Source organism: Jaculus jaculus, chromosome 6 (assembly GCF_020740685.1).
Source record: "Jaculus jaculus isolate mJacJac1 chromosome 6, mJacJac1.mat.Y.cur, whole genome shotgun sequence".
Lineage (NCBI taxonomy): Eukaryota > Metazoa > Chordata > Mammalia > Rodentia > Dipodidae > Jaculus > Jaculus jaculus.
Genome location: NC_059107.1, coordinates 40,432,224 through 40,452,062, shown reverse-complemented (window position 1 = coordinate 40,452,062; position 19,839 = coordinate 40,432,224). Strand labels below are relative to the sequence as shown.

Below are 19,839 nucleotides of genomic sequence, written 5' to 3'. Positions count from 1 at the left end.
CCTTGAACTGGGGTCCTTAGGCTCCACAGGCAAGCGCTTAACCGCTAAGCCATCTCTCCAGGCAATGGCTAGACTTTTATTTTTACTCCATAGTAAAAGTGGAAAGTCAGCCAGATGTGGTTGTACATGTACAGTTCCAACACTTTAGGGGTCTAGAAGCAGGAAGATCAGAAGTTCATGAACAACCTCAGCTATAGGAGATCTTGTCACCAAAGAAAAATAAGAGTTCCTAGTACTCAGGAGGCAGAGGTAGGAGGATTGCTATGAGTTTGAGGCCAGCCTGGGACTACAGAGTGAGGTCCAGGTCAGCCTATGCTAAAGTGAGACCCTACCTTGGAAAAACTAAAACAATACCACCAAAAAAAAAAAAAAAAAAAAAAAGCTGGAGAAATGGCTTATCAGTTAAGGCACTTGCCTGCAACACCAAAGGACCCAGGTTTGATTTTCCAGGACTCGAATAAGCCAGATGCACAAGGTGGTACATGCATCTGGAGTTCATTTGCAGCAGCTGGAGACCATGGCATGCTGCTTCTCTCTATCTGTCCCCCCCCACAAATACATAAATAACTATCTATCTATCTATATTATAATATATAAAATATATATAATATATATTATAATATATAAAATATATTTTATATTTATAATATGTATAATATATATAAAATATATACATTTTAAAGCATGGGTCAGTTGCACAGCCATGGGTGCTCAAGGTGCCCCTAGGTGCTCCTCTTGTCACACTTGCTGTGTCTAACTGCACCGCCCGTGCAAAGGCACACAAGAGATACATCTATGTTTAGAGAGGCACAGTGGGCACCAGAGTGGGCTGGAGGCAGACAGATGGGTCACACTCATTCCATACAGATTAGGAATTGCTGGGTGTGGTGGCGCATGCCTTTAATCATAGCACTTGGGAGGCAGAGGTAGGAGGATCACCATGAGTTCGAGGCCACCCTAAGACTACATAGTCCAGGTCAGCCTGGACTAGAGCAAGACCCTACTTTGAAAAAACAAACAAAAAGAGAGAAAGAGAGACAAACCATGTCTCAAAAGAAGGTAGAGCACAGACAAAGACTGTCTTATGAGATCCAAACACACCATGACACAGGAATAAATAAATAAATTTCAATAAAGGAAACTGCATATATTACCAAATGATGATAAATGTTACATGTTGTTGGTACCATTTTTCAAACGAGAAAGGGCTGACAGTAAATGCCTGCCTATCTTAGCTCTGTTAAGGACTGGTTCATGGAGCCTTTGTGTTATTTCACGTGAACAGGGATGGGGTGAAAGATGTCACACCCACTCATGGGTGGTCAAGCAGGGGCCTTGAATCATAAACCTCCCAGGTGGACATGCCATCCCTCCTCTGTAACTCCACAGGTGCCCCGTGAGCCTGGGTCAAGGTGGGGAGGAGCTGATGGGGGAAGAACCCGTCCTGTCCCAGCCTCTTCCTGAGGCACACGGGATCCCTCTGCACAAGTGCCACCGCTGTGACCCACATCCTTGCTATGTGCTTGCCTGGGCATCCACTCCAAATTACTTAGCTGCGGTGGCAGCACTTAAGGCCACCCCTTAGGCACTGTGCTTTCCGTCCCCTGGACTTTGGGCCTCACCTGGGGTTGCTAGAGTCCTGTCTTGCTAGCAAGCTTGGGTACTGTCACAGACGTCTTCCATCTGTCAGGAGGCACTGAGTGTCAGGCGACCCTGGGTGGCTCCAGAGCCTTAGGATTTCAGAAAGGTGGATTCCCAGAGTTACCATTTCTGCCACACATCCTTGCTGTCTAGATTCCACTAGTGAAGTTCTCTCCCTGCCCGGAAAAAAAAAAAAAAAGACAAGCTCAGTGCTGCAGCCTGCCTGCATTTGTTGATGAACCCATGTGTTGGTACCTAAGTACCTCCGAAGTGACCAGTGAGGGTTTTGTGGGTGTTTTTCCCCTTCTTTTGAAAATCACTTTTCACACATAGAATTTTATGGTTTTGAAGTCTTTTTTTTTTTTTTAATGTTTCAGTTGTCCCTGGTTTGGCCAATAAGAGTCCCCTGACAGTCTTCAGAGTCCTTCTGACCTTCTCCACTAAGTCTTTGAGCAATTCCTTAATTTCTGACCCGCAGGACCACGCTACTGATGACCCTGTCTCCCCCAACCCATGCTGGAATCAGCCCGGGGCCTCTGTCAGCAGGCATCACTATTGAGAATCCAGTCTAGGTTCTTTACGCCATATCCCTGCCTTACTGTTTATTTCTCCCATAGTACTCCTAACATATTGCACCATTTGCTTAGTTATTATATTTGACATTTATTTTCTCTTCTCCCCACCATGAAGTCTTGATTTTTGTTCACGGCTGAATCTCTTGGCCAGTGTACAAAGGTGCTTAATAAATATTTGTTGAGTGAGTGAAGAGAGGAAGGATAGGTGCATGGATGGATGAATGGACAGCCCACATGCTCTCCCTCCCCAGCCTGGGGACATGGTGAAGCGAGCCTTCCCACTCTTTTCCTCCTCCACAGACTCAGCCTTGGAGGCCTGGGTCTTATTTAGATCAGCAGAGCTGGGCTGCTGAAATGTCACAGCTAGGCCCGTGGGGAAGAAAAGGCTCATAAGATTAAAGGCATCTCTGATGAGATGCTAATTTGTTTCAGGAAGCAGGTAGGGGGTGGCAGCAACCCAGGGCCCAAGGGGCTTCCTACAGCTAGGGCAGGACTGGAAGAAGCAGAATGGCTGGTGGAGGCTGGCCTGAATCCCTCCATGATCTTTTCCCTTCTTTCTACCCGACTCTGAAGCTCGGTGCAGTTTCTTTCCTAAAGGGAGTCAGACAGTGCTAAATTTGAATCCTGACCTCAGCGCCATTTGTGACCTGATGCATTGCTGGTGATTTCTGCCTGCTACTTTCATCTGCCCTGGCTCATTGATTTTTATTTATTTATTCATTTTACCAATGGGAGTAACTGAGGTAGAGTGTGGCCTTGTCCTTGACCAGGCCTCTTGCTCTGGAGTCCAGCCCAAGTTGTGCCACTAACTAGTCGGTACAGCTGTGGGCAGGGCGGTCTCCTGCCCTTGAGCGTCGCTGGCAAGACAATGGTGTAGGGCTCATAGAAGAGTTGCTCTGTGGCTCAGGTATGGTGGTAGGTCTAGTCCTGTGGCTGGTATCGAGCCCTGCTTTGGCCGCATGTGTGCTGTGTGATCCTGATGGAGTTCCATGTCTCTCTGAGTCTTGGAGTCCTCATTTGTAAAATAAGGATGCTTAGAGGACCAGTCTGGCACACTATGAAGATTAAATGAGATGGTTTGTGGGAAGCAACGGATGCTTGCCTTTTTTCCTCCACCTCCCATCCGTTTGCACACAAGGGAGCAAGGGATCTACTGCATGCACAATAATCCCAGCCCTAATAGGTGTTACTTACTGAGCATCTGCATGCCAGAATCGACCCAGTGTTGCATGCCTGTGGCTCCCGCAGCCCTTAGAGCCGAGCCATGGAGTAACTGTTAGTTCATGTTGGTCAGCTTGGATTTGAACTCAGGCCAGCCCATCCCCAAAGGCTGCTGTTATCAGGTCTCCCCCTTAGCTCAGACCAGGGCATCTGGGAATTGAAACATGGGAGGGGACAGTGGCAATGGGATGGCATTCTGCCCCATGTCTCAGGATGAGGTCACACCATCTTGCCCAAGTGCTCACTTCTAGCCTCGTGAGCTGCCCCTGCCGCACGGTCATCCACTCTGCAAGGATGAAAGGACATCTCCTCAAGGCCATCAGATAAGGAGCCCAGGACCTTGAGGCCTGAGTGAGTGCTACAAGGCCTCCTTGGGCCCCTTCCTGACACCATGCCTTTGCAGTGTACCCAACACAAGTCCCCATTCTGGGGACTCTCACCTTGGGACCCCCTTTCTAATATTGAAGAAGGTCAAGACAGAAGTCACAGCCTGGTGGCAGATGGAGGCCCCGCTGGGAATTAGCAGGGTGGGGGGCCACTAAGTGTGGACCAGCTTCCTTATACTTCCAGTCCATTACCAGCTCTCTTGACCTGAAACCGTCTGCACTCCACCACCCCAGCTCTGGCAGCGGTGGGGATGAGAACTTCTGCACATTAGTGGCCAAGGCCTGGAGGGAGAGCGGTTGCAATGATGGGGCCAACAGACAGAAGTGCACGCTGGACAGACCCTCATTGCTGTGCACTCTGCAGCAGCCATAATTCCCAAGAGGGTGCTGACATTTCCTGCGAAGTGTGATCTAGGTCCAGTTCTGCCCTATAAGTCTGGTCAAGGGAGGAGGGAGCTGAGCAGCTGCTTTAGGGGAAAAGACAGAGGTCCCTCTCTGCCATATGCCTGCTCTGTGATCCTGAGAAGGTCACAGCCCCTCTGCCTCGGTCTCCCCCACAGTAAGCCTACTTGCTGGGCCAACCTCAAGAACCACACTGAGGTCTGAGGTGGTAAAGCGGATGAGACAGGAAGTTCATTTACGGAGCTCGTGCTGAACACTATAAACACTCACATGTGACCCACGGATGCCACCCAGCCTTTAGTGGGTTAAGGCACTCACCGGGCTCTTGGGACGTATTTCCAGGAAATAAAGGAAAACTCAAGCTGAGCGGGACATTGCTCAGAGCAGGGAGTGGTGACTGAGGTTTGAGGAAGTGCTCACAGACAGGGAAGTCCCAGGGAGCAGTACTAGGTGGATGGCCCGCTGGCAGGAAGGAAGGACCTGAAGAGAGACCGGGCCTCTGGCAGAGGAGAGGGAAGGGATCTGTCAGATGTCAGCAGAAGCCGGGGTGGGCTAGGTAGCACTTTTGGCAAGAAGACAACTTGAGGAATGGAGGTGCTTGATGACAGGGATATGCTAGACCAGAATTTGGGAGCTCTGTTCAGTGGGCCAGGCTGCCAGGCTGCAGTGGAGGAAGGGCCTCTCAGTGCTGACTCTAGGGAGGATTATCTATTTTAGCTACTGGGGAGGGAGGGAGGAGGCCAGGAGCAGCCAGCCTCTGCCAGTCAGGCAGCTGGGGCACAGCACCGAGGCGCGGGTTCCACTGAGGCTGAGGGCCATCTGTGTGGGTCCTGGCCTCACGCAGCCAGCAAGCAGGAGGTGTGATGCTGGCCCTGTCCTTTAAGTGGCGGCTCGGCGTGGTGCGGAGGCGGCCCAAAGGTACTGACTGCTGAGGGTTGCGGGAGCCAGGAGGACCCGGGTGGAGGACGGGGAGGTTGGGAAGGCTGAGGATCTGGTTCCTGCCCTGCCCGTCCCTCTGCCTTTGTTCGAGTGCTCTGGGGTGTTCACAGCGTTCTTCTTGAGGTCTGGGATCGGAGTCTGTTCTCTCTGCATCTGTCAGCGCTTCATTTCTCTGCTTCCTTCTCTCCTGCTCCATCCCAATGTGTGAGTCGCTCAGGGGGGCCTCTCCTTCCCTGGCTGTCCCCCTCTCCTTCTCCCTCTTCCTTCTTCCTTTGTTTGCTTCCTTGTGTCTCCATGTCTCTCTCTTCTTCCTTCCTGCCCTGGTGGCTGTCCTTGTCTCTCCCGAGGTCTCTGTTCCCATTTGCCCTCTCCTGCGTCTTCAAGGTCTCTCTGTCTGTCCCTTTACTCCTATGAGCTTCTCTATTGTCCCCACCCCCTTATTCGATTTGTCTCCAGAGCCTTTTCTCACCTCTCTGTTCATTCATCCTGGGAGCTGTCCTGGCGTTGGAACTCCGCAGGAGAGAGAGAGAGACCCTCACACTGGCTTGAGGATGAATGTTAGGTCTGGCTCTGGGCCAGGCTGAGTCAACTCTGAGCCTTCAGTGTATGCTGGTCCCACACTGGCTCAGTCTATCCTTGGCGGGGGCGAGGGGGGGGAGGGGGCGGTGCTCAGGTAGAGGTAAGGTGGCAGTGGGCTAGAAAGGAGTATATAGACCTCAGCATTAAGCCCCCCAGGCATGTGACTAGACTTCACTTGTGGCCATTCTGGCCTGCGATGTCTCCATCCATAACACAGGTGACAGGAGGGAGGATTCATTGTCCCTATACTTCCGGCAAGAACAAAGAATAAACAGACTGTTGGTATCACGAGCAGATACTAATTCAGCACCTCTGTTTCTCTGGGGAAGGCCTTTCCTCATCCACTCCTCACTGTACCCCATGAGCCAGTCCTACCCTTATCCTGGCTGTGCCATAGGAAACTGAGGCACAGAGAGACTAAGGAACACAGCCAAGCTACAGAGGCACTGTCTGTGAACATTTTCTAGCCTGTGAAGGCAGCTGTCCTAGAGAGCAGACAAGAGGTGGCAAGTCCAGGGGACAACAAAGGACTCTAGCCCTCCCCCACCCCCTCCAGGCAGGGTCTGAGAGCACAGGGGACCCTGCCAGCCCTTCCTCCAGGGCATCAGGAACAGGGTTTTCCTGGGGGCTTTCTATGGACTCCCTGCTGAACCTACCCCCAGAAGCTCCCCTCCTCAAGGCTATTGCTCAAATTCACAGGCCCTGAGGATCCCATGGGTGCTCCTAGGCTGGAGGGGGGTGTTTACACCCCAGGGATGCTCTTAATTGGAGCCCCTTGCCCAATATGGACAACAGTTGACCAAATGAGCCTATTCCTGGACATAAGAAATATTTGCATAGCACAAAGAACTTGGGGGTCAACTCTTTGCCCCAGCTCTTACTCCCTGCGTGGCCTTGGACAGGCCTCAGAGCTCACTTTTTTGATCTGTAAAATGGGCACAAGAAAAGCCATTTGCCTCCTGATAAAAATTCTGAGATAAGCCGGGCATATCACAGAGTAGCCTAAGATTGCATTGTCTATCTACCCACCCTTACTTTTTCCTCCCTACCCTTACTCCATAGTTGCACCCCAACATTCCTCAGGGTAGTCTTGTCAGCAGCCTGCAAGCCAGTCAGAGGAAAGAGACAGAGACCATGAAAGAGCGCTCAGCCTGGTTGGCTATACTATGTGTAGACATGGGGCAGCCTCCACCTAACATCTCTGCACACTGTCATGGGGCTCTCTGGGAGACACCTGGGACAGCCTCCCCATGGATGGAACTGGAACTGGGACTAGCTGTGAAACCAAAAGTCTAACACTTAGCCTGTTAAAGTGTTAAAGTGCAGCAAGGGGTTTCCCATCTTCATTTTCAAGGGCTTAAAAGAAAGGTCTGAGGAGATATTCACGTATTTATTTTATTTATTGTTTTTTGTTTGTTTCTTTGTTTGTTTTCAAGGTAGGGTCTCACTCTAGCTCAGGCTGACCTGGAATTTATTATGCAGTCTCAGGTGGCCTCGAACTCACAGCAATCCTACTTCTGTCTCCCAAGTGCTGGGATTAAAGGTGTGCATCACCACACCTGGCTATTTATTGGTGTTTTGAGGTAGGGTCTCCCTCTAGGCCAGGATGACCTACAATTCACTATGTAGTATCAGGATGGACTCGAACTCAGGCCAATCCTCTTACCTCTGCCTCTCGAGTGCTGGGATAAAGGAGTGTGCCACCACATTCAGCCTCAGCCCATGGTTTTTAAAACATTACTACTTATGTATCAGACAGAGAGAATGAGAATAAGCACTCCAGGGCCTCTTGCCACTGCACACAAACTCCAGGCACATGGGCCACTTTGTTTGTCAGGTTTTATGGCAGGCTTTGCAAGCAAGTGCCTTTAACTACTGAGCCATTTCTCTAGCCCTCCCATCCCATGCTCTTAATAGGCCCATCTTTTCTGGGTAAGACCCCAAGTTCCTCATTTGTAGGTGGGATTCCTAGGACCATGAGAAATTCTTCCCATAACCCCCAACTGAGGTTTGAGGGTCCAGTGAGTGCTAGGAGAAGAAAGTCATGATGTCAAGAAAAGGCAGGTGAGACTCTCAGCATAGAGTACTTAGGATGAGTAGGAATTTGTCAGACAAATAAGAGAAGGAACAGTTTGAAAGATCAGCCTTGGAGAACTGAGGTCACCCTGAAGGGAGTGGAGTGAGGAGGACGAGCTGTGGAATGGGTCTTGTCCTGGGGGGGTAGTGGGAGTCCTAGAGGGGTCTTGAGCAGAAGATGGTGGAGGACGGGTTTAAGTGTTAAAACAGGCTTTAGCCGGGCATGGTGGTGCATACCTTTAATCCCAGCACTTGGGAGGCAGAGGTAGGTGGATCGCCATGAGTTCGAGGCCACCCTGAGACTACATAGTGAGTTCCAGGTCAGCCTGGACTAGAGTGAGACCCTATCTCAAAAAAACAAAACAAAACAAACAAACAAAAAAAAAAAACAGGCTTTGGCTGTAGTCTGCAAACCACAAGACAGGAAAGAAGTGGTGAGCTAGGTACAGAATTAATAAATGTTGAGACAGGAGAATGAACTGTGACTGTCTCATTCAACACTTATTGAGCACCCATTGTGTGTCCGGTACTGCCCTGAGCCTTGGGGATACAACATAGAACAAGACAGGCCTTTCCACCCTTGTCCTCCTGAGTGTGTCCACACTTAGGCATTCTCCTTCCCTTCTGGCCCTGGGGAAGAAGGCCCCCTGGAACTCCCACCGGCCTCCACACCAGGCTGCCGGCATGCCTCACTGCAGCAGCTAGCCCCATAGGGTTCTTTCCCCACTCCTGGGCCTCTGCCAAGACTGTAGCCCTGCTTCAGTGAACCCACACATGCTGCTGGCCTGGCTTTCCCAGGCTTCCCAAGATCCTCTGTTCTCCGGAGAGTTTCTCCATGGAAGCTTGGCAGCCTCGATGGGCCCTGACACTTCCAGATCCCTTCTCTTAGTGCAGGGGTTACGCACGCCCACTACACGCCACCACCACGGCCACACCTTCTGCCTGTATCCATTTTGTGGAGCAGGGTGGAGGCCAGCGTGTGTGATCAGCACTGGGGTAGAGCGATTGGCAGCCCTTCCTGATGCGGGGCACGCGCTGGGTGACTGTCCCACCGCCTAGCCAGATGCCTTGCTCACGTTGCCCAGAACCTATGCTGACCTTGTCAGCTGATGTTCCATGCTGTCTCCGCTTCTCAGCTTGAAAGCTCAGTCCTGCAGAGACATCTGTCTGCCTTAACTGCCCAGATAATTGTGGAGGCTGCCATTCCTGCCTCCCTCCCTGTCAGTCTGACAGGACCGAAAGAACATCCATCAGTCAGGGGTCAAGGCTGACCCCTCCCCAACTTCCTGCCAAGTCCCCGGGCACCCTGCTGTCCCTGGCTTCAGCGTCTCTTCTATCACTCGTCCTGCCTTCCCAAGGCTAGAAACTCCTTGCTGCATCCTGTTAGCCCACTCACTGCCCTTGGGCTGACCTTGTCTCTGCGGCACGGGCATTCTCTGTCGAAGTATGGATGAGTCACAAGCAGATGTGGTGGGCAGGTGGGTGGATGTGACAGGCACAGAGCCAGCAAACTCCAAACGCCACACAACTGGAACAGCTGAAGTCACCAAAGGATGACCTTGGACGAGTTCCCTGTCCCTCTTTGTGTCTAGGATCCCCTTGCAGAACGGATGTATTTGAGGTTAGGGGAAGCCAGTGATCAGTTGACGTTCAGCTTGGAGGTTGAGGTGAACAGGTCCCAACGGTGAGTGAGACTGAGCTACAACAATCCCAGACCCTGCAGGTCCTCTTCCTCCAGCCTACCCGTGAACCCTGTTTCACACACAGGAAGGCCAGGCCACTTTCACTTAAGGTCACCCAGCTGAGCGGAGATCTTGGTGTCAGGCACTTCTGAGAATAGATGGACAAGGAAGAGGGCGAGGCACCCAAGGGACTGAGGGCTCTGCAGACGTAGACAAGCCACCAGCTAGTGGGAGGACCTTGTGGTGGAGGGGAATTAAAGACGCCTCCCGGGGGTCAGCATAGTGGAGTGGTCTGGTAGGACTTGGTAGAACAGAGGGGAACTGGGACATACGAGCCTGTGGACATGTGGTGCAAAGGTTAGGGGTGAAGTTTTGGTGTTCATGCTAGAATGGAGGGAAGCTGGGGAGGAGGCTACTCATGTTCAGACCCCAGAAGGCAACTTCCCACCTTCTTTTTTGCCTGCCTCAAGGATATGAAGTGTGGGGAGCCTGCCTGTCAGACAGTGGGCACTGGCTCAGAAATTCCAAGCTCAAGCCATACAATCCATGTCCTGTGATAACTATGAATGCAGCCTAACACGTTTGTAGATGACAATGTCATGTTAAATGTCAAAAGTTTGGACACCCCTGCTAGGCTCAAACAGCGGTTCCTGCCAGGCCTCCACCCTCCATCTCTGCTGGGGTGATGAACCGCTAAGCTTATCCTGAGCTGGGTGCAATCTCTCTTCCACGTTTTCACCGTTTACCAGCTGTTCCCAACTTCAGGGTTTCCTTTTCATGTTCAAGTTCACCAGGAGAGCACACAACCAGGCAGGGCTATCCCAACCCCATGGAGCCTTCTGGAAGTCGAGTGCATATGGACTGTGTCTGGGCTGCAGGTTCCTCATCTGTAAAATGAAGACCCTTATTGAAGTTGTTAAAATAAAGAGTAAAATGAGACCCAACCTCGTGAGGCTAGAGGTGACGCCAGTGCATGTAGCACAGTCTAGCCTGGGGGGCTGGCAGAGGCCAGCTAGCGTGGTGGGTACTATGGCGTGTTGTCATTCTCTTGGAGTCTCAGTTTCCCCCTCATACCATGAGGTGCTAGGCATAGAGGATGTCCCCATGGTAAAAGCATTCATCCTCCCTGGCAATGGGAGACTGCCCCAGGAGGAAGCCCAGGGGGCAGCCTTGCACGGGAGCCCACCGACACCATATCTGACACAGTGAGGCAGTCTGAGGCTGAAGCTCCAGCAGACACTGGGGCGTGCCTCTCACCCACAGCTGTCCAGGCAGAGCAGGACGCTCAGGATGTGGTGAGCTCCCCTTTCATGGGGAATCCCCCCCACACACAGGATGGAAGTTCTGAGAGGATGGATTACTGGTTTCTTTCCCTTCATAGCAATTCAGAGGTCACATGTCTACATCGCTTATGCCTCAGTCACCCAGCAATACTTGTGTGGTACTTACTGAATGCAGAGCTCTGGGCCTGGGGCCAGCACCAGAGAGCGAGGCATGGAGGCTTTCCCACTGAGGAAAGCGGGGACGCCGTGAGGGAGAGAAGGTTGGAAGAGTGTAGCAAGGACCTGCCAGGGTGGGCTTCTGGGAACAGGTGGATGCTGGCTGAGGGTAGAAGGGGAAGGACATTCTAGGCAGAGAGAAGAGCCTGTGCAAAGGACCCAAGGAAGGGAGCGCCTGGCTTTGACATGTGGCCTATCAGCAGCCTGAGCAACATCCCTCTGTGGGCTTCATTTTTTTTTTCTCTTGCAAAATGGCAGCACTAGTGCCTACCTCATAATGCTCCTGGAAGATCCCATGAGACATTACCCACATAGTGCCAGGTGTCCAGGAAATGCTCAATAAATATTGGCCACGCTCTCCTCCTAAGGTGTTTGCACTTTCGTAGAGGCAAGGCTTCTTCGGGCGCTGGGAGGTGGGATCCAGGCAAACGCAGGCTGAAGCACGGCTCCTATTGCCCTGACCCGCTGCCCTTTGCCCTGTGCGCCTTGACCAGCCACGGGGCCCGCACGGCAGGACTCAGCGCAGAGGCCCAAGTGCTGCTTTGCTCAGCCACTGCCCTTGACCTCCCCAGAGCACTGGAGTGACCCCAGGAGACCTTCCTCCCCATGTCACCTGTGTTGCAGTCACGGTGCCATGCTCCCACTGCCCCCGTCCTTCCCACCTGCCTGTCCAACACGCTTTTCTCCTCTGGGTCTTTGACCCAGCCATGTGGTGAGAGCCTCCCTTATGCACACTGGCACCTTCCCCTTCCCACACTGGGCCCTTTCCGCCTCACACCTGTGAGTTCAGGTCGTCGGTGCTCGTCTCTGAGCGCCATCCCTCCGGGACAGACGCACGTGGTGGCTTTAGGAGAGCTGGATGGAGCCCAGATCCCTGCCGCCAGCCAGGATCTTTTCCACATTTGATAGATGTTTATTTTCATATTTTGATTTTTGTATGGAAGGCACAAAAAGGCAGGTGAGGAGGGAGGCAAATGGCCCCAAGTTTATGTATTGAGACAGATCTCTCCCCCAAGGGCAGGAGAATGGAAGAGGGTTGACTGAGATTAGCTGAGGCCTGCACCTGCTTCCCAAGGACGCTATGTTCATTTCAGTTATTTTCTAAGACGGCTGATATTGCCCCTCTCTCCCTCTGTACTCTTCCATGGGGCCCAGTGTCCTCAGGAGAGAGCACCAACTTCTCAACAAGGCATTGGAGGAAGCTATTTACTTTCTATTTATCCAAAGGGCTCCAAAGGCTACGCTAAACCACTCAGTTCAGAGCACACACGGTCCTGTTCTGTCTTTTTTGTCCTCTCTTGCTTAGCCCCACTCCCAGCTACTCTACCCGCGCACTTGGTAAAATAGGTCTTCACACATAGCTGTGTCCTTACAGCACGTGCAGCGCTGTGTGTGGGGGGGGGTATGTATGGTGTGGGTGTGGGTGCGTGTGGGTGTGTGTAGTGTGTGTGGGAGTGTTGGAAATCCCAAGAATCTTAGGCAGGGCATGTCCATTCACAATATTTCTGGAATCTATTCAATCGAAAACCAGATAACACCACAGAGCTCCCAGAAACCTGTGCAATGCTCAGACCTGCTATAAGGGATTCACGGGGAGTCACAGGCTGCCAGGCTTCTGCCATCCTGTCAGGTCCACCCTGCAGGCTCAAGTGAACCACAGACAGGAGGCCAGGTTTGGGAAGGTGGGGGCTTCCCTACCTGCCAGAGGAGCGGGGCCTCGGAAAAAGGGCTATAGGCACATGATTCCTGAAAACACAGCTCCGTCTGGTATGGCTGCCTGAGGAGTGTCACTGCTTTCCATCTCCCCACATGTTTAACACTTGCCATTCAGAACAGAACCAGCGAGAGCTTAGGTTTTGTTTTTCGTAAGCTAAATGGGCTCTGTGTGCACAATATTGGGGCCCATTGCCTTCCCTAGTCTACTTTCACTTTTCTTCCTGATGTGAATGAATTCTGATATTTTTCCCTCTGAGAATGTGTCACAGGGCATTCAGAGCTCATACCTGGTCAGTTTTAGCTTTTCTGAATCTTCTGGAACCTTGTCAACTATGGTCTTTCCATACTGTCTGTCATGTTTGTCTCCTGTGGCCTCCTAAGACCCTGGATTAGTGTTCCTGCCTGTCCCACTGCCCCAGCGCCAGGAGATGGTTGGTCTGTAGGTCTACAGGAGGGACTGTGCCCTGAAACATTACCCAGGACAGGGAAGATGAGAGGACTTTGGATGTGTGATATCTGTAAATAGCACCCCAAGGGGTGTCCAGTACCTCTCCCCCATGGCTGGTAGAATGGCAAGCAGGCTGCAGTCTCCCATGGATAAAGTAGGAACATAACACACAGTATGGGGAAGTATTTAACAAGATGCAATGAGGCCCAGGGTGAGAGAGACAAGAGAGACAAAGCCACATATGGCCCACAGAAATAAAGGATTCACCTCACCATCCTTGGTCATCATGTCTTCCTTCCTCGGAGCCAAATTTCATGTCTGGCCATCACTCAAGGGCCTGGCAGGCTTGGGACCAGCTCACTAGTGTTACAATGGACTCGGCCCTGGATCGGGAGAGGAAAGAGAAAGGCTGTGTCTGGACGCAACTCTGGGCTCGTGGGGCCTCCGGCCAGGCTACCCTGGGCCTCAGGTTCCCCCATACGGAGTGGGGTTGGCTGTCTCCTACCATGGGCCTAACTGCCCGGGCATCTGGGGATGCTAGAAGTACCGCAGCAGGACACCCCAGCACACCAGAGAATGCCCCATGCATAGAGCTGGAGTGCCCCGTGAGGGTAATGGGCCTAGGGCCTGGTCTTGCGCAGGCCAGATAGACTTGAAGCAAGACAGTATGGTCCGCAGAACCTTCCAGATCCCCACCCCTACCTCCACACAGGTGGGGACTCATGGGATGTCCAGGAGCCATAAAGCCCTCTGGTGCCAGAGCTCAGCCACCCTGAAGTCACGGTGTCAGGTGTCAGGGCAGAGACAAGGAACTCAGCAGGTGTGTATGGATAAAGGTTTTCTGTGTCTCCACCTGATAGAACAGACCCCTAGGCCTTGGAGGCATGTGAGGGAAGGAGCCCAGCCCGGTAGAGACTTACAGTTTTGGAAGGTGGGGTCCAGTGTTAGGTGGCTGCCTTTTGAAGGGGCCTTGTGCTGTGCTGGCTGGGTGTGAGTTGAGGGACAATGGAAGGACCCCCAGTGGAGTAACACTGAGCCTCAGAAGCAAGGATTGATGTCACAGGGATTGATGTCAGTCAGTTCCCAGGCCTCTGCCTCAGGACACCCCCCTGCCAGCACTGCGTCCCCCACCCCATGCCCTGCAGTGTCCCCCGTGCTTGGAGTGAACACTTTACACTCCCATTCCACCTCTTGGGCACCCTAGTCCAGGGAGGTTTGGCCGAGCGCCTGAGGGCACATACAACCACAAAACCTAGGGGTACAGAGGTGCTGGATTCTCTGACTCAGGAGGGACTGCCTGCCAGCTCTGTGACCCTGCTATCTCCCCCAGGATGCCCTCACGTGCCACCGTGGTGTAATAGTCAGACGCTATTGCTGGGAGCTGCCGGAGGCCTGGTGCCTCGCGGGCTTGGCTCTTGGCCACTGCGCACGCCCACGGTCTGCCGCCCTTCCCCTGCTCTCCTGAGGCTGGCCACGGTGGTGGATGTGAGGACTGCGCCAGTAGATGCACGTTTGCCCGCGTTCGGCTTTCCAGAAGTTGCCCTGGCTTCTCCTTCTCCTCTCACCAGCACTCCCTGATGCCTGAGGGCTTTTCAAAGGCTGACAAAAGTGAACCTACTCTCCATTCAACTGGCCGGGGCTCACCATTGGCCTGCGTGATGACAGCGTGCTTCTCAAACGTCAGGAGCAGCTGTTAGCAGACAGGATTAGCCTGAGCGTCCCAGTGATAGTGAGAGTCAGTGATGGCCTTCAGACCATATTTGGAGTGGGACTGTGACCCCTTATGATGCGGTTCCATCTCCAGTTCTTTTTCTCTTCTTCCAAATGGGATTTGACCCATAGATTTACAGCCACGGTGCCTTCCTCCTTCTTCCTGTACAGCCCTCAAAGTCAGGCTCACAAGTCAGTCCCTTTATGGTCGGCCTGCTAGATCGTTAACTGCTGCTCACGTGTACTCCCAGACCCTTTGAGAAACCCTGAAATTTGGACATGTTCCAGAAGTGCTAGAACAGAAATCCCAGCCCAAGGCTTCCGGTGTGTGGACCTGGCTCCACCCTGATCAGCTGGGTGGCTTTGGGCAAGTTGCTTAACCTCTCTGTGCCAAACGTAAAAAATTTTTTTTCTTTATTTGTTTATTTGAGAGAGGAAGAGAGAGAGAGAGAAATACAGATAGATAGAAAAAACGAGAGAGAGAAGGAGTACGCCAGGGCCTCTAGCCACTGTAGATACATGCACTACCTTGTGCAACTGGCTTACATGATACTGGGGAATTGAAACTGGGTCCTTTAGCTTTGCAGGCAACCACCTCAACCACTAAGCCATCTCTCCAGTTCCCTGTCCCAAACTTTTAAACCTGCTTTATTCCAAACTAGACAGACAAACACACACTTGGATGAAATCAAATAAAAATGTGTCAGTGGGCGGTGGAGGCCAAGAGCAGAGACAAGAACCTGTTTTGTTTCCTGTCTGGTTGTGGTGACCCTGTTCCCCAGAGTCCGGCACAGCCCTGCACAGAAGCTCTCCCACAATCCACAGGGTGACCTTTCAACAAGCTTCTTATGCACTAAAGTAAATTTCAAAGGCGCAGCAGAGAACTGTGGCAAAGCTTCCCACTGCCAATCAGAATGGCCCATTTCAATGCACCTGTCAGGGGAGCAAATGTTTTCTTAAGAGAAAGAGCAGATGCCATTCCAGGCCTGCATACCCGTTCTGCTCTGTCCCAGAGGGGCTGAAGATGGGGAAGAGGAGGGTGGATGGAAGGTCTGCTGGGGCAGCGCTCACAACTTTCCTTCCTGCTGCTGTGGGCTGGCTTGCAGTCTGTGCCCTAGAGAAGGACCTCAAGTCTTCCTGGCCAGCCCCTCCCTGCCATGGTTGGGCACAGGGCCTCATAGAGCCTATGTGTCTCCTTGCCACGTCATATTCTCCCAGCAAATGCTCATGGGGTTCGGGCCCTTCCTTTCCAACTCACACTCACCTGCCATGGCTGCACCCCTGGCATTGCTCATGGGTCTTTGGCCTCACTGCTGGACGAGGGAACTTGCCTGGTACCTGGGCCCTGCCCTCTATACCCCAAAAGCTATGTGAGATCACCCGATGAGGAAAGCATCTTGATAGGTGGCAGCAGGGCGGGGCTTGAGCCTGCCGACAGATGTAGGAGCTGAACTCATCCGAAGGTGTCACTAGGCTTGGGTTGGAGAAGCCAGCAGGGGCGTGTTTCATGAATGTGGCCTGACTTCCACAGTGATCCGTGTTCCGGAGAGATCCAGAAGCCCCCAGTCCCTAGCTACGAGGCAGACACACATTCGCAGGGAGCAGGAGCCGCGTGTCTGACCCTGTGCTGCATTCAGCTGGGTGTGTATAGGTAGCTGATGGCCACCGCCTGGTGTCTTGTGCCACTCGTACCCACCCTTCTCCCCAGCACTCACGCTGGTAAGACTGAGCAGCAGCCACCACCCTGCTGGAGGAGTCCTGGCTGTGCATCAGGACCTGCCTGTGTGAAGGAGTCCTGGCAGTGTGCAGGGCTGGGGCCCAGCTGGAACAGACGGGAGGCAGCTTGCCAGCTGAGGTCAGAGCCTGTGACCAGCTGCTCCTGCCCATCAAGGCTAGAGGTGGTAGGGAGCCCAGCACCCTGGTCCCTACATAAAACTAGTGGAGTCTCCATGTGGCAGCCTCCTAGGCTCCCGATCCCCAGCTTCCACTTTCCAGAGAGAAAACCGAGGCTGGAGTAGGATGGGGCTTTTGTTGGGGTCCTGTGGGCAGAGGGGCTGTGAGTACCTGCAGAAGTGTCCAGCAGGGTCATGTAGCCAGAGAGGCTGTGCTTTGGGATCCCGAACCAGTTCTGTTGACATCTGCTTCTAAAAAAATTTGGAGAACACTGTTTCCCTTTGGTAGATAAGAAAACTGAGGCCTGGGGAGGGTGATCCCCGGCCAGAGCTCCAGAGCAAGCAACTTAGCAAATCTGTGTGTCCAGGCACAGGCTGAGAGGCTAGGACCCCATGCTGGAGCCAGTGTGATGACAATGGTGTCCCCTTTAAGCAGAGAGCTGGGTTTTGTGGGTGGACTCTGGCCCAGCCAGTGGGAGGGAGCTCCCTCTGGCTCCTCCCTAGGGAGCTGAGTGAGGGTTAAGTGAATGTGTGGCTCTGTGTGGCTTGGAGCTAGAGCTGTGGGCAGCAGGAAAGACACCATGGACATGTTGTGTGGGCTTAGCCGGGACAGCCCTGCAGAGATGGGTATGTAGGGGCATTTGAGCACGGGGAACACCAGAGGGGACAGGGTAACCAGAATGTTGTTGCCACTCCCAGAGACTAGAACACAAGAATCAGTTAGGGAATAGGATACCAGACACTACACAGGGGGTGCACTACAGACTACACACATGCTTGCCCCAGTAAGGCTGTCTCCCAGTGCTGTCCCCAAGGCATCTCTTTCCAGACTGGTACTCAGCCACGGGGACCCGGGAAGGCTGGCCCTCCTGCCTCAGTGTGAGCAGAGCTACTTTGGTCTTGGAACATGCAGCTATCTGCTGGGAGTGAGGCAGGGCTCAAGGCACTTGGCAAACCCTGGCCTCTGGAATTCAGCAGTGTCAGGTCCCAGTGAACATATTCCTTGGTGGCTATGGCTGAGACCTAGGGAGGGGTTTGTGGTAGTTTGAATAGATGGCCCCCAATATATTCAGTGTTTTATTAGTTTGTAGTTTGGATCTACAGCCACCTGGTGCTGGAGGAGGTATCACTGGGTGGATCTTAAGGTGTGGTGGTGAGTTTGAAATTCCAGTCTAAAGATATGCAAAGTGCCTGGTTCCACCTGGAGTTCCTAAAGTATGCATTGTGGCTTTTGGGCTTGAGGCTTCTCTCTCTCTGCTTGGACCTGTCAAGGCAGGCCAGCTTCTTCTGCCATCATGGGACTTCCCTGGGTCGGTAAGTTTCAATAAATATCCCTTCCTCCATAAGTGTGCCTGGTTTGGAAGTTCATCTCAGTGAACCTGAAGCTGTCTACTATAGAAATTGGTACCAAGAGTGGGGTGAGATAAAACTCATATGTGGATTTTGGTCTTCAGAACTTTTGATTTGAATGAATGGGCATGGACTTGGTACTTATAACTGAAGATGCCTTCTGGAGTGGTAAGCCAGTTTTATGGACTATTCTGATGAGAGTTTGAGAATGCTACATGCAGAGAGAATTGTATTTGGGGGCTCAGCTTATGAACTTGGAGGCTTGGCTTATGAGCTCTCTAAGGGGAAAGGAAAGACTTCAGAGAACTTTGTTGAAACTGGGATACTGGCATAAGGGCTGGCTGCGTTCTGCTGTCCACACCCAAAGAGTTTGATCACGGTTAAATTTGTAACGGAGTGATGTGCTTGGCTAAAGATATTGGACTGAGAGATTTATGATTTTAAGTTGGAAAACCTCAAGCAAATTAAAATTACAGGCACTGAGTCTAGTTTTAGGTTGCTGAAGTTAGGGAAGACAGTGATAGAAATAAATGCAAGCTCTTTTGGAAAAGAATTGACTGGAGAAGGAATCTGCTTTTTAAGGTTACCATTCATTTCATTTCTGAATTAAGAATATGGCTATGTCTTGCACACCTGGTATTAGTTTCGGAAGCATGAAAAGTGCATGGAGTGGGTCAAGAGGTGCACACACGGTTCCAGGCGCCGCTGCTGAGATGCAGAATGAGGCAGGGCATGATGACCCTGATAGGCTGGAAGAGCTCTTGGAAGATGGACTGTGGTTTGCAGGGAGACCTGAAGATGTTTTGCATATACCAGGACTGTGCAAGGGCTACCATGGAAGCTTTTAGCTAGGGATGAAAGTTTTCCCTGGCTACTCAGTCCAGCTGGAGGGGAAGAATTGGAAAATCCAGAGACTCCCAGTTACTGAACTTGAACTGCAGAAGTTTGTTGTTTGCTTGATGGTGGATGAACTTTGCATTGTTCTACTCTCTCCTTACTATGCCTTCTTCCAGTTGAAAATGTTTACTATTTGCCTTTATATGTTGAAAATATATAACTTGTTTTATTTGACAGGACTCACAGCTAAGAGACAGTTTTAAATCTCAGAGGAGATTTGGGACTTTGGACCTATCTTAAGTTAGTCAAGACTGGACCTTTGTCATTAGACTTAATACAATTTACAATGTGTGATGGTTATAAATCTGTTGGGGGCCAGGGGTAGAATGTAGTAGTTTGAATAGATGGCCCCCAATATACTCAGTTGTTTGTTAGTTTGTAGTTTGGATGTACAGCCACCTGGCACTGGAGGAGGTGTCACTGGGTGGATCTGAGGTGTGGTGGTGGGTTTACAATTCCAATCTAAAGATATGCAGAGTACCTAGTTCCACCTGGAGTTCCTGAAGTGTGCACTGTGGCTTTTGAGCTGTGGTTTCTCTCTCTCTCTGCTTGGACCTGTGAAGGCAGGCCAGCTTCGTCTGCCATTATGGGACTTCCCTGGATCTGTAAGCTTCAATAAATACCCCTTCCTCCATAAGTGTGCCTGGTTTGGAAGTTCATCTCAGTGAAACTGAAGCTGTCTGCAACAGGGCTGTAGGGCAGATGTGGTTGTTCCATCTTTCTGTCTGTCTGTCTGTCATCTCCCCAGCTTGAGCCTACTGGGCCAACCTGACCTCCCCCAACAGAAAGTTCATCCTGCTACCCTGTGCCAGTGCCCTCGGGTTGT

General features: G+C 51.9%; 1 protein-coding gene across 5 annotated transcripts in view; it reads left to right on the top strand.

The window, feature by feature from the left end:
• Grip2 (glutamate receptor interacting protein 2) overlaps positions 1-19,839 on the top strand; it is a 95,608-nt gene that overhangs the window by 34,976 nt on the left and 40,793 nt on the right. Inside the window, exon 1 of one of the 5 annotated variants that reach the window (XM_045153329.1) lies at positions 5,074-5,143. The exons of 3 other annotated variants lie outside the window; for them this stretch is intronic. In XM_045153329.1, the coding sequence (XP_045009264.1) occupies positions 5,089-5,143 (55 nt within the window). In that variant the 5' untranslated portion in view covers positions 5,074-5,088. Of the gene's footprint in view, positions 1-5,073; positions 5,144-17,353; positions 17,394-19,839 lie in introns of those variants that run through there. One more of the 5 variants, XM_004671695.2, reaches the window with a different exon arrangement.